The following is a 14,481-nucleotide window of genomic DNA, read 5'->3' on the forward strand; positions in this document are numbered from 1 at the left end:
ATAATATTATTTCGCGTTAGCATGTTACTTGCGTTGGCACATTGCTATTTTCGTAAAATTTACGATTTTCGTTTAAAGCCCTAGACGAGGTTCCGAAGAAGATGAATTATCGGCAGACATATCGTGTTGCCTACTCGTTATAGCAATCGTTCGCAGACGAATCTTGACAGGTATTATGCTCGATCGTAAGACAGTCCTTGTTCGTTCGCCGATTCTCGAAAGTCGAAGCAAGTACTCGTAAGTTTTGTTTAATTTACTCGAATGCATCGATCTCATGGTTAAAGTTCACAAGATTACATAAATTAAGCGCAGAGCGTAACGAAAATAAAAGCTATCAAGGATAGTAAAAAGTTCTTATTTCACCGTAGCGTGCTGCCATCTCGTGTTTTCGCACACCCCCGTATCGTGACCCCGTGGAACGAGGTCATGTGTACCTAGCCACTTCCTAACCGTTTCGTCACATATGTGATCGTTTGTCCCAATTTCATATTCTCTTGGAACAAACGAGAAAAGTAACTTCGTTGCAACCAGTTGGTGATTTTCCAAAAAATATGACGATGAAGTATCGGTTAGGGTAGACGGTTGACTAGAGAACGTGTAAACTGTAAACGATAGACTGTCGGAAGGTGGGTGTTTCGGTAGTTCGTAGCTTGCGAGCTGGGACAGTGGCGAAAGGGCGCGCGATCGACCGAAGGGACTAAACTCTTGTTCGTAGAAGGCGCGCGATCAATGTATCCGAATTGCGGAGAACTTTGAAAAACCATAGCGTCACGAGCAGCAAGACATATCCAGGATGGTTTCCATTCTTGACCGAGAGACGAAATGGTCGGAAAAGTCGGGCTTCGCTCCGACAGAGTAGGTGGTGGCGCGAGGCGTGGCGAAGTATTGATCGTCGTTGCCATTTCCCTTCCTTCCTCACCCCCGACCATCGTCATCCACCGTTCTGAACCCTCTCGCTTTCTCGTTCTCCCGCTCTGGTTGCCGTTCTGCCGGTCTACCGCTCCGTCGTTCTCTCGGTCGACCCACCTTCACCCTCCGATTCGCCGCTCTGCTGTCGCTCTAGCGCTGCTACTTTCACCTCCGCACCTACCTTCGCTCTTGCCAACGGTATTCACCCTCTAGTCCACCGAACGAATCCGCACGCGTCCGCATCTCCGCTCCTTTCTTCTCTTCTCTTCGCTTCTCTTTGCTTTCCTTCTCTTCCTTCCTCTTCGTTTCTTTCCGTTGTACCGTTGGTCCCACGGTTCTTTTAGCCATATTTTCTTTTCTTCGATATTTACTTACTTTACTTACATTCGAAAGAAGTTGATCGAAGTCGAAATTCCATCTGTTTCTTCTCTTTCCTTTTCCGTTATCCCGTATCTTGTTTCTTCCTCATATTTCTTCTCTCTTCTACCCGTGTCATTGTCAGCGAAAAACAAAGTGTTTTCATTGAAATTATCATTTTCTGCTTGTTACATAACGAAAACATAATGCTACGCAGGATATTATCATGATATTTTCCGACGATCGATTTGAAAAATTGTTTGCCGCTCGAGCGATGTCGGTTTTCACAGAGGAACTTTAGAGTTGCTTGTCCTGGGGCATCTTCTTTACCGATGTCGTAGCACGAAAGTTATAGCAAACTGGGTGCCATCTGTGAAGGGGTAGCTCAGTTACGCGAGTTTCAAAGAACTCGCCAATCTCGCTAATGCCATTAGTCCCAATTCGATTGTGTCTCGAAATAGGAGAAGTAAGAAGTTAGTTTTGTTACGAGTTAGGCTTCAATCGCTAAATGCCAACCCTTTTAAATGTCTGACAAAGATTAGAATAACGCTTTTAACCCAGCTATCCTCGTATTCGTAAAATTTATCGCATTCCGATGATTCGAATATAACATTATTTAAATAATTATGGGGCTAAACGATAGTTAGAGGACCTTTTCTAATAATATCTGAATAGGAAAATTTCTATGAAACAAGCGTAGTAACTCAATACCTACGTATTAAGGGGGTGTCTGAAAATGTAATTTGTAGGAGATTTGCTCTGGTGGGCAGAACTTATTCAGCAACATAACATGTAGCTTTTTCCTCTAATATCTGCATGTCTCGCGCAGTGTCTCAAGCGATTGAGATAAATTAATTGAAGTCATGTTTTGAAGATAAAAGCGGATGTACCTTTTCCTGAAATTTTTTATCTAATTCGTCGATGACGAGCTTTCTCTTATACGTTGAATCTAATTAAGCAAAGGATGTTTTGCACCTCGAATAAATTCACGTTTGCCCTCGCTTTTTTCCTATTCTGATCATCCACCGGAAATTAAATGCTTTCTGACGGCCTTGCTGCTTCGCGTATTCTGCTCTGCCAGAGGGAAGCCTAAGTATCGTGCATCTTAAATCTCTGATTAAGCAAAGTGCTCGTTAAGTGATTGCGAACTGTACAGGTTGGCTATGTTTCGCCGACGCACGTTTGAACCTAAACCCATTCACCATTTTCGTGTCTATCTCTCGTGCAATTCGACTTAAATATTTCGTAATGTTCGCTGTAACGAAACTCGTTTATTTTACTTGAGAAGTCTCTTTTTTCAGTTGTGAGGAAAGTTTCCATATTATTAATCGATTTCTACTTTCGTGAAGAACTTGAAAGGATTAAGAACCGTATAATTGGAATATCTGTGTCTATTAACCTTAAAAAGACATCTTTCATCGCGGTTTGATCATTATTCATACGACAAACCCGTCCAACGAAATTTGTCGATTTACGAAGCAAGAGCGCGGTGCTAGGCGCAAGCTTGTGATCGGAATTGCTAATACGAATTTCGACCTGTTAGAAATTCTTGCCGCGTGTCGGTATCGCGTTGAAAACTTTAACGATACGTCGCCGAGGATTCTCCGCGGTTTTTCCCAGAAAAACCCGCTACTTTTATTTATTCGTTTCGAATCGGCGATCGGTGCCGAAGTTCTCATTAAAATTTAATCGGACTCCTTATGCGGAAAGGGGGCATCTTCGACGTATTTCGAGCCGATATGGTTGTATTTGATTCGTCAAAGCGGAACCAATCGAACCGCAGCACGGATCTAAACTTTCGAGTAGTTAACTTTGCGAAAGTTGTTGCTCGTTTTTTAAAACGATCGTTCCTTTTGCTCCTAGTTTCGCAACAAGCTCGCAAATTCCAATTGCGTCGCAGTTACGTCCTACCAACCAGTAAACTTTGACGCTAATAAATTCATAACGTTAGTGATCCTCGTGGTTAATCTACAATTTTAACGTTATGTAAGCGAACAAAATGCCTTTTATTTTCATATATCTGTATTACAGTACAATTGGTTGTTGGTAATTGTCGTGTCTCGAAATACAAATGTGCGCTAGCAACTGATAAGTTGGTAGATCCGTACGCACACGAGGCACCAGCGGAAGAGCCCTTGATGTACTCGGCAATCTAAATAATTATAGCGGACTGGAGCAGTCCATTCCTTGTCTCGACGTTGCACAATCAAGGCGTGCCTCTTTAGGTCGGAGCACGATTGACCGATATCTACGTGCGCTTTTCCTCAAAATTTCGCTGATACCCGCATTAAACACGATATCGGAGCACTTGAATTTTAGTGCAGATGATTTTAAAACGTAAAGCAATTAACTCGTTGACGACCGGAGGAAACCAGCGGCGCTGCTATTTCCTGTAATTATGGCTGCTTATATTAATTTTATCGAAACGTCACAGTTGGCGATGTTCTAGTTAAAACCGATGCAGCTGAATTTCTCGAAACACGCGTACTCTCGATCTCCTCCGTTCCGGAGAGATTTATAGATGGAAAGATACTGCTTGTAGAATTAAAAGTGACAATTATACAGTTTAGTGATTTTTTCCAGTTTTCTCCATACAGCTCAATAATATTGTATAAGTTGACTGAAAGAAAGTTACAAACAAAGTGTTGCGTTAACGTAACGTTAATCCGTAATGAGTTGAAGGACATATAGCTCGACCATTGAAGTTACAATATATTGTATATATATGTAAAATCTATAGAATTCAAACTACCCGCCAACCGATATATTTTACTTTTGCTTTGTTTTACCGGCAGCCATTTTACTCAATAGGTTAGATCACGAGAGAAAAACGATTCTCGCTTTTCCAGCTAAAATTTGTAGTAGATTTGTTATTAATTGTTATTGTATTCGATTAAACTCGATTTTCCAGAATTTATCGTCTTATTTACCCCAAGGATTTACGTTAGTACATATATATTCGAGAAAAGATGCAAGAAGCAAAGAAGAATCAGTGATTTGTTGGATCTTGAAGTCCCGGAAGAATTTAATCCGTGGAGACTCGATGCGTGAACGTAGTATATCGGTTTCAATTAGAGAGGACGCATCGGGATGACACCGGTGGACAGAGCACGAAGGAGAAAGCGAAATAGGTGCGGGAATGACCCTCCCGAACCACTTCTCTCCCTATGGAGTAGTTCGTTGGAATCTTCCCTAACGGAGACCGAAGAAAACTGCACTCGCGAAAACAACATCCCCCGTTGTTCGCGGGGATGCATCGGAGGGATGTACGCTGAGTAAATCCTGCCAGTCAGAAAACAAACGGGAATCTTCGCTCGATATACTTCTACCGAGGGTGACGAAGCCTTCAAGTACCTTTTTTTTTGTTGGCTGTACTGTGCAGCGCACCGGAGAAACCGATTCATCGTATCCCCTTCCGTTTTTTTTCGCGCCTTACCCCTGCCACAATTATACGATTTCATCGCTTCTGCTTCTCGAGTATCTCGTTAATTATATTGTTTCGCCTTGACTTTTTTATTACAGAGATCACTTGCGAGGGATATGGAACTTCTCGTAGCTTCCTGAATAGGTGAGTGCTCCTAATCCCCTTTTTATATCTTGGAAAATCGTTGACGTGTTAAGTTGGACGTAGCTTGTTCTCCGCCCTCTATCATGTCGATATATCGTAAAAGTCAAAGTCTGGCTCATTCAGAATAGGGACATTTTTTCTGATTTGCGGACGCAATGGTGGTGGTGCGGCAAGGAAAAAGTTAGTCACCGAGAGTTAGCTATGGAAAGCGCATGTAAAATGAATTTTCCTCGCGCGAAACTGAGAAAAACGTAGCGAAAAGATAGGAATGAATACGACGAGCTTGTAATAACGTAAGAACGGTAAAGGAACTTCCTTCGTGCGTTCCGTTAACGTAAAGTAATGATTTTACTAATCGTTGGAAAGTGTATCGTACCGAGGATGGGTCGTTAGTCGTGTTTTCTTCGATACCGGAGCGAAATCGCGCAAGCGTGATTCTCAGTAAACGTAATGGATATGGATTTTCGGGTTGTGCGACCTTCACATGTCGCATCCTCTCACGCTTTTCACGTCCCGGACATTGTCCTCACCGCATAGTATAAGCCGATGTAATTCAAAATTGAAATATTTGGGCTCGCGATATATATATGTAAACTCCCTAGAGTTCATGTGGGATAGGGATTCTTTTTGTTTTACGGGTAGCACGACAGGTTTTGTTTCACGGATAGAGCGATCTTCTTTTGTTTTACGGACAACCATTTTGAGAAGCACGCATTTTCCTATACGGACGGACAGAGAGTTACATTAGAGACAGACAAGGTTACAGAATAGTTATTTAAGATTTTAAGGACTGAAGAAGGAAGATCGGTAACTCAGGACGTTGAAAATCGATTCTCGATTTTCGGGTAAACATTGTACCAAAAACTTGTTATTTCCCGTTTATATAATTATTGTTATTTATTGTTATAGACGGATATTAATTGTTGTTTATTTTTGTATTTTATCTATTACTTTATAATAAAAAACTCGATTTTCAGACTACAGAATCGATCTCTGAATTATCCCAAGATTTACGATCTTACATATATATAATCGTTACTTTGAACGAATACAAAATTCTAATTGATCAATCGTCTTCTTGATACTGCAGATTGAATATCGCATTTCGTACGAAATCAATAGGTGTTCATGTTCATAATACTTACGAAGAGGAGTGCGTCAACACGTACCGACATGCAATGCGCTGATTATTCCTCTTTTAATTTCGCGACACTTCGCCACAATTTGCCGCTGTTTGCTTCCCAACACGATGGAAAACGATTGTCTTCTTTGCTGCATTTCTGTTCTCACAAACCTCGAATAAGAAGTGTGTAAATATCGTGTGAAACTAACAGGATAGTTCAGCTTTAATACTCGGATTCTATCGCGTGACCGAACGCATTCGTCTAGCAAGAAGTTACGGTTATTTTCATCGGGAAGAGTCACCGACTTTCGAGCTTTGCTTTGGCTCGATCGAACGATGCATTAAATCAGTCATATTCTTTTCCTTTCACGGATTTACCCGCTTCGTTTTTCGTCAGAAATGTTTGGAATGCAATGCATTATCATAGTTATTATGCTCGTCGAAAGATAAGGACGGAAGTGGAAGTTAGAGAAATGGAAAATATCAGCGTTGATAACTTCTCTCCATTTAGTTCGATAACGAAAGCAAGTATTACAATATACTTTTATGGTACATGAAGCCTCTTTTCCGAATATACTTGGTTTCGTTAACATACTGCTGCTAATAGCGAGGTAAATATGTCCTGGAATGAAAAGTAACGCGAGTCAATGCAAAATCCTTTGAAGCGATCGTTGCTTCAAATTCTACCAAAAAAAAAACAAGGAAATGCCAAAAAAAAAAAAAAATAACCAATGGAGAAATTCAACGCGCAGAATGATTGAACTACGAAAAGAGTAGAAAATAGAAGGAATTGAATAGGAAGAAGAAAAAAAGTAACTAGCGAGTCAATTAGCGAGTTTGTGCAAAAGATGCCGGTAAATCTCGTTGAGAACTAAGCACGACTGCGCGGCCTTCTTCCTTCTGTCGGATTTTGATTCTTTTTTCTTTTTAACTTGAAACTATAGATATTTTGACATAGATCTTTGATCTGAAAGTAACAAGTGGGAAGTTAATGGTGAATCGTTATCATCATAAAATTGAGAGGCATGTATCAACAACTAGCGATTCTTGTTTGTATATTTATTCTTTTCCAGGAATGTAAAAACTATTCTAAAACTTCTACATTTGCTTAACGTTTGGTTACCTATCATTACTCATGCAACGTAAAGCGAAGGTGTAAGGTCTGATCGCTACTACGACTCGATCACTGGTGTCGGATACGTAGCACAGTAGCATAGTTAGTGAATGTCGCGCGATTTATCTAATGGTGGCGCTACAACTATAACAACGATTTATGCATTTTTGATTGCACAATCTGTTTCATTAATTAAAAAGTCAGTCGCCTTAGAACCTTCAATCCCTCGTACGGATTTAAACGAATTCCTACGCTTAAGTGTGGTACCTAAGTATGGTTTCCTGATTGCGTTGAAACTGCTAGCACCTACCTGTGACCAGATAGCCTAAGTAGATAGGTAGAAAGGTAGGTAGGTAGGTAGGCAGGTAGGTAGGTAGGTTGATGGGTAGGTAGGTAGGTGGGTAAGTGGGTAGGTAGTAGGAGTAGTAACAGAGGATAATCTCGTGGTAGCTAGGCTGCGGTACTCTGCAGTACTATATGCCGCCATCTTGCTTTATCGATTTTGACTCCTACCCTCGCCTTGCTTTCTCGAGCTGGCAATTCCCTCGTCTTTCTTCTTTCCCTTGTTTCTTGTTAGCGACTTCTTTTCTTCCATCATTCTTTCCTTTCGAATTAAATTCACGCTTGAACGAAGATGTATACATTCCATGTTAACAAATATACTTGCGTCAGTGTGATTGCATCGTGTATACATCTTTGACGATGTACCGATTACAATCAACTACGAACGAGTACCGAGTATTACGCGAAGGAATATCATGTTAAGGATTGCGGTTGGGACGACGCTAAAGGTGTTTGTCAGTTAACAAAGCATACGATGACATAACAAGAAGAATCGCGAATAACGCGATATGACTCTAGTATAGTTACAAGATAGACATGCAGTTAACGCGAGAACAGAATTCACGTTTCACAGGAAAACGAGGGTTTATGGTTTCTTTCATATTTCTGACGTTACTCCTATCAAACCAATGCGAACAACTCGTCATCCGTCATCTGGAGACGTTTTGAAAGTCATAGGTGTTGGGGTTATTCGATGTATAAAGAGAGAAACGCGTAGATAAATTGTAAGGTAGAAAAACATATTTAATAGAGAAGTGAAGTTACAAGTATGAATACAGTTTGAGCTAGTTCAGATCCGCACGCTAGCAGTGTTACCCTATAACTGAACTTCTCGAAGCCAATGTCACAGAGAGATGTAGAGTTTTCTTAAGAAGCGATGACCACTTTAACAATAGGATAATCGACGTTATTTGTTCATCAGCTCTATAGATGAAAATAATGCATCGGTATTCCCTACGTCTGTGTCTCGAAGAATAAGCGCATAGGAACGTTAGGAATCGTTAACCATTGTATACAGTTACAGTAATAAATAAGGTCTGCGTCGAAACGACGGTATTTGGTGATACAGTCGCTCTCGGCAACTGGTGTTTGTGAATGTATATAGAAGGTTTCAGGTTTTCCCAGTTAAACTTTGTCGGTATATTCTACAGATATAAATAATACGCAATACGGATACAGATACATCCTGCGTAAATTGAAATTATAATTTATCTATTCCTTCTTTATTAATTTTTTGTATAGGTAGAGTGTCGCAAAATTCGTGAGCATCAGTTGCATGATAAATATTTCCGCATATCTACTAGGAACTGGTTGAAGGTACGTTACGGCAAACATCATTGTCACAGCTGTCGAGGATAATTTCCCACCTGACGGGAGCTGAAACTCCTAATTCGACAGGCGTGTGATCGTTCCGCCAAAAGTACTGGCCAAAATAATTTTGCCATGCGTTATCATGATCGAGAATCTTGTTTTCTAGATATACGAGTTCTTTGTAGTCAGAGATTTGAAATTAGATAGTAGTTGTTAATGACTTTAATAGTTTTTTAATGGTTATCGACGTCTTTGGTTGGGCTCTTTTCGCAAGCATCCTAATATTTATGAATGCGGATCGAAATTGAATTACGATTTTCTTTGTCGTAACGAATCGATCTCTTATCGTAAGCGAAAGGTCGTTTCATTGAGAGAACCAAAGGTAGACGGAGCCTCGATTAAGAGGGTATTTTACTCTAGAGGCATGAATTTCGGGCGGTTTTTGAAGCTCTGTACAAACGAAACAAAAAATATTTTTACTATCCATTTTTTTTTTTATCATTTGTTTATTGATATTTTAAGATTACATAAAAAATTAACCGAAAAACTCAAAATTCACAAAGTTATGAGCTGGTCCAAGAAAAAGGGTGTCTTGGCATGTATGATTTCAACCCTTCTGGTCATGTGAAGCAAAAATGCCGAACGAATTCCTAATTAGTATAGATGCGGCCATAGCATGAATCTTGGAAAAGTCGAAAAAATATTTTTTCACAAAATGGCGGTCATTTGAAAAAAAAATTTTCCTTTTTGGCATATTTTTTTGGCAATTCCGAATTTTTTAAAAATGTTGATCTCAGCGAGGCTGAGGCGATAGAGAAATGTATAAAGAACATTCACACCAAATTTCAAATAAATCGGTTCATTAGAACTTGAGATATCGCGCACGCCAACTTGAAAAAGGTAGTTTCGAGAAAAACGCGTTTAAAGTTTTGAGACAAGTTTCCGGCAATTTTACTCATAGAATGGTACAGCATATTTACATATTTTTAATCGGCTATTCCTGCTTTATACAAGAAACCTTCCTCTACTTCAAAATGCTCATTTTCCGAAGTTCTTTTATGGAGACAAGCAGTCCTGGCGTTCTTTGACGCCTCTGAAACTCGGAGTTCAGAGCGCTCGATGCGCTTCGTCTCGCCTGACTGCGAACGCATGAGCTTCTGGGCCAATCGTGATTCCCACGACACTTAAAATTTTTAATATGCACACAAATGGCTGTAACTCATAAAATAATTGAAATCTTGAAAAATCCTTTTAAGGGCATATTCTTGAATGTCTAAACTTTGGAAATATGAAAAAAAATTTTCGATTTCTTCGAATTTGTAAACTAGAATACCCCCTTAAGTAAGAGCGAACCGGTAACAACAGGGAAGTGAGTTTCCTCTCCAATAAGAAATCTTATTTGAATCGGTACTCTTGTGAACGAATAGCAGTCGTTCGACGTTTTTCCGCTAAGAGCACGTTTTTAACCTATTTTAGCCGATTCCCGTGAAAAGTGAACCGGAAACGTACAACAAAAATGAATTTGTAATGAATTGGAGAATATTTTCTCCGATTCTACCGCTTCTACTGTTCGAAATATGCGTTGTAACGCTTAAGTACTTTTATAGTTAAGAGTGATCGTGGCGAATAGTTGGTTACCATCTCAGCGCCATATCCGACAGCGAGTGACGTACTTTGGCCCCTTTCACGCAAGAGGGTGAAACTTATTTCAAAAGGGTTATTTTAGGAACAGAAAGGTGGCTGACCGACCACGCATCGACACGAACATTTAGAGACACATTCTCGTCCTCTCCTTTTTTGATTCATCCCTTTCATTACGATACCTTTTGCTCACTGATATTTTCTATTGCCGTAAATCGAGAATCTACCATTTTCCTTCTTCATTCATTTTCGGTCGTACAAATTAAGAAGTTCGTAACATAAGCGACCTTCTATATTCTATCACTTCGAGATCGAATTGTGGAATTTGCGACAGGAGGAGTGTACTTTCGAGCTATCGCGGGGAGACGCGGTCGTTAGAATACGCGTCAACGGGAGTCGTAAATTCCCGTTACGATTAGAATAATCGACACCAGGAATAGTTTGATCCCCGTATTTCGATTAGGATAATAGGGGTAGTTGTTGTGGTATAACACTGTGATTCACAGAGTTATAAAAGATATATATATTTCCAACACTTTATACAATCACACAAAGTAGTAACGCCGTTGGTTAAGATACAGATGACGAAGAGGAGGATTATTCTTAGATGAGAGAGTGAGAGCTATAGGAGCTCTAGGCCCGTAAGAGCTATCGGAGCTGTCGAACTTGTGGGCACCGCGAGAGATGATGAAAAACTCTTAGAGAGGTAGGAACGGTGAGAGTTGTAGGAAATGCAGGAACTCTAGGCACCGTGAGAGCCGAAGAAATACTCTGAAGTTCGTTCTGATGTGATTACGGAGGAAAGCTCGGTATGGATGTGCCCTTTGAACGAAGAACGCGGATTCGTTGCTTACATTTTTAGTTAGGAAAGGTGAGGACAAGGATCCGCGCTACCCATTGGCTAAGACGTTAACGCTTGAAGATGGGAGATGTAAGTACCCCATCGGCATGACTCGTAGGAAAATCCAGACATTTCTATTCTATAAATGCCTGGTTTTCCCTATCATATAATTACCAGTTTTTCCAGTTATAAATACCAGCTTTCTCCGTAATCTTTAAGCACGCTCAATAGACCTAATGACTTGTCTAAGTACCACATATAAACCCAAAATACTTGCAGGATTCAAGATTCCTGCAAGCTAATGAGACTCGGTTTATGATGGGCCTTAGGTTTATTGAGGGTTTCTCTAACGACGCTTGGGCCTTTACGGTCAGACAATAGAAGACGTCGCGCGGACCTCTTCACGCGACGTAACAAGGAGGATGAAACGGATGAATGGTCACTGATGCAGTTTATCCCGCGATGTTTCTCGCGAGGCGATTTTCAAACGTTCCGGCGCCTGCGTTGTATTAACTTTAATTAATCTACAGCTGTTGAGTATTACTCTTTCGCCGAGATTAAGGGGAACGAGATTAATTCAGAACGAGTGTGGCATCTGGCACGTGTCTCGACCGCATTTCCGTAAATGTGTTTGCTCTTTTATAAACCACCACCTTTTATCGCGTGCTCTGAGCTCTGGATGCGCCACGATACGCATACATATATGTATTTGTTGGGCCGCTAAGCGGATTTCAACAGAGAGAAGTAAAGTGTGAAAGTGAAACGCGCGGCCCAAGATACGTCTACAATCTACGTTCGCGAATCGATTTTTCGCTGTGCGTCGATACGGTCTTTTCCCTTCTATCTTTGTACTTTTTATCGACCGTCGAATATACTGGACGTATTCCTACAACGATAACTTCGCGTATATCGATACCTTTCATTTATACATCATGCTTCGCATCCGATAAATATTCTGGGTATATGCGTACTTCCTTTCTAGGTACGTACACAAGAATCTCGTTCTACTTGAACGGTTAATCTCCGCGTAATTTTTATAGATAGCACAGCGTCGATTTTCAGAAAATATTTCCGCAATACGCGCATGACTTACTCGGGCATTTTTATCAACGCGTAAGTCTACAGGAATGCAGTTTCGAATTAAGTCTCATGCTATCGTCTCGAGCATGATAACGATCGAAACTTGTTACATCCACATCGCGTTCTATTACTTTACCTAACTTTTTACTATATAATCATGATAGTCGAATTTCGTTACTAATGAAATTTCAAAATGTTACCTATGATACATATACTATACTCGTAAAAGGTTTTTACAAGTATGCGCATATTCGAATACCTTCGCCAGTCATTGTACATTCCAGTACCTTGTCGTTGGTTTCGTTCTAACGAATTACTGGCTTGAAATGTAACTACGGGAAAAGTGGCCAAGAAAAAGAGAGGCGTAGAAAAATAAAATGCGTGTGGATTCGATTGAACCAGGACGGAAAAAAAATTTGGAAGACGACGCGACGCACGATTGGAAAGGTGGAAAAAGAAAGGAAAGAAAATAGTAAACGCGGTGCTAATGCGTCGCGTCGCACCGGTTCAAGGGAGCACTGTGACCGGCGGGTCGCGACAAGAGAATATTGCGAATCGTCCCGAGATAGTCCACCGGTCGGAGGGTTGGATGGCCGTGATGGTGGGGTTGCGTCGACCACGACAAGTATATTCGAGCGTATAACAGAGAAGGAAAGAAATAAGGGAGCGACGAGTGGGAGAAGGTGAGATGGCGCAGGCGTCAGCCCCAGCCCCGAACTTCCTACGGGCTGATCAGTCGTGCGTAGCACTCGGCACGCGTTGCGTCTTTTCGTTTGTTTCTCTTGGACTTTTTAAGGATCGCATCGTTTTCATCCACCCGCTTGTACTCTTCCTTTCTCTCGCTTCGCTTTGCCTCTTCTCCATTTTCCTTTTTGCTCTTTCTTCCTTCCTCGCTCTTACTGTCGCACCCCTTTCTTCCTCTTATCCTTCGTTCTTTGTTTCCCCCATATTTCTTGCTCCCCTCTTCTCTGCCGCCGTACCTGTCTTCTATTTTCATCCTTTTCTGTTTCCCTTTCTGTTTAACACATCTAACTCCATTCAACCTTTCGATGCTCCGAGAATTAGAATAACACGGATTTGTCGTTCCGAGTGAAAGTCGTGCTTTTCGTTGCAACGGATCCGAATGCCGCAAGTGAAGTCTATTCGCCAACATCCATGTTGATTTTAGTGTAAACTTGACGCCTGGTGTTGCTGCCCTCAAGGTGTAGAGATTTTAAAAGTTATCACTGTTTCGAGTTGGGTGGTCTGCTTTTTTGAACTTCGATTGGGCTACCGAACATAATCAAGGAAACTGTGTACATCATACGTGATACGAGTGATTCAGTGAATGAATTATTGCGCGTGCTTCCTGGTTTCGTTTTCGACAAATAAAGTTTCTCTGCGATACGGGTAATATCTGTTCGAGCCTTGGAGACGTGTGTTCCGACTCACCACGTGTCGCTTTCTACAACGAACAACGAATAACAGAGAACAAACTCGTGAGTTTCAACCGCCAACCCTACATCTTCTTACCTTGCGTCTTCGTGACTGAATGTTCGATTCACGTGACTCTTCTGCTGCTATCGATGCCGAGATCGTTACTGGACAACGTTACCATCATACTCTCGAACGTTTTCTCCCCTTGCACCAGCTACCTTTGACTCGATGCAAGTGGCACTCCTACGGAAGGAACGAGGATCGATATTTACAAGGTAGGATGTGTTCTGTTACGAGAAATTCGGGGTATTTTAGTTATGTCTGGCAGATCGATCAAAAGTTGAATCGGCCGTGAAATTGACTACGAAGAACCGAGCCCATATTATCCAGATAATCCTACTCCGTTACCGGTTTCCTCTTTGATCGTAAATAGATATATAGACGTGAATTTTTCAAACTTTATGTGCTCGCATATTGCTTCAAGGGGTTACGTCGCTACTGGTCTCTTTTATCGATACACCTACATGTTGCGTTCAGGAAAGAGACCAGGAACCTCCTTTACAATAATTTACTAACTGCACAGTAGCGTTAGTAGATTCAAAAACTGTTTTTGCGGTTTTACTATTTTACGATATATATTACGTTTTGGCTATGATAATCAGCCGGCTTTTAGGTGGTAAGATTCGTTTGTAAACATTTATTTTTTGTATTACTAATACAATACAATTGTAACAAAGAATCGCAGATATCGGCAACGATTATTTCATAGCTTTCTTGTG

At 40.9% G+C, this 14,481-nt stretch overlaps 1 protein-coding gene across 2 annotated transcripts in view; it reads left to right on the top strand.

The window, feature by feature from the left end:
• The first annotated feature begins 13,002 nt into the window (after nucleotides 1-13,002).
• The window catches only part of LOC100631091 (JNK MAP kinase basket), a 40,986-nt gene continuing 39,507 nt past the window's right edge, over nucleotides 13,003-14,481 (top strand). Inside the window, exons 1-2 of one of the 2 annotated variants that reach the window (XM_048404480.1) lie at nucleotides 13,091-13,109; nucleotides 13,455-13,977. In XM_048404480.1, coding sequence (XP_048260437.1) covers nucleotides 13,818-13,977 — 160 coding nt within the window. In that variant the 5' untranslated portion in view covers nucleotides 13,091-13,109; nucleotides 13,455-13,817. Of the gene's footprint in view, nucleotides 13,978-14,481 lie in introns of both variants that reach the window. The other variant, XM_012319258.3, reaches the window with a different exon arrangement.

The sequence above is a fragment of the Bombus terrestris genome, chromosome 3, assembly GCF_910591885.1.
Source record: "Bombus terrestris chromosome 3, iyBomTerr1.2, whole genome shotgun sequence".
Classification (NCBI taxonomy): Eukaryota; Metazoa; Arthropoda; class Insecta; order Hymenoptera; family Apidae; genus Bombus; species Bombus terrestris.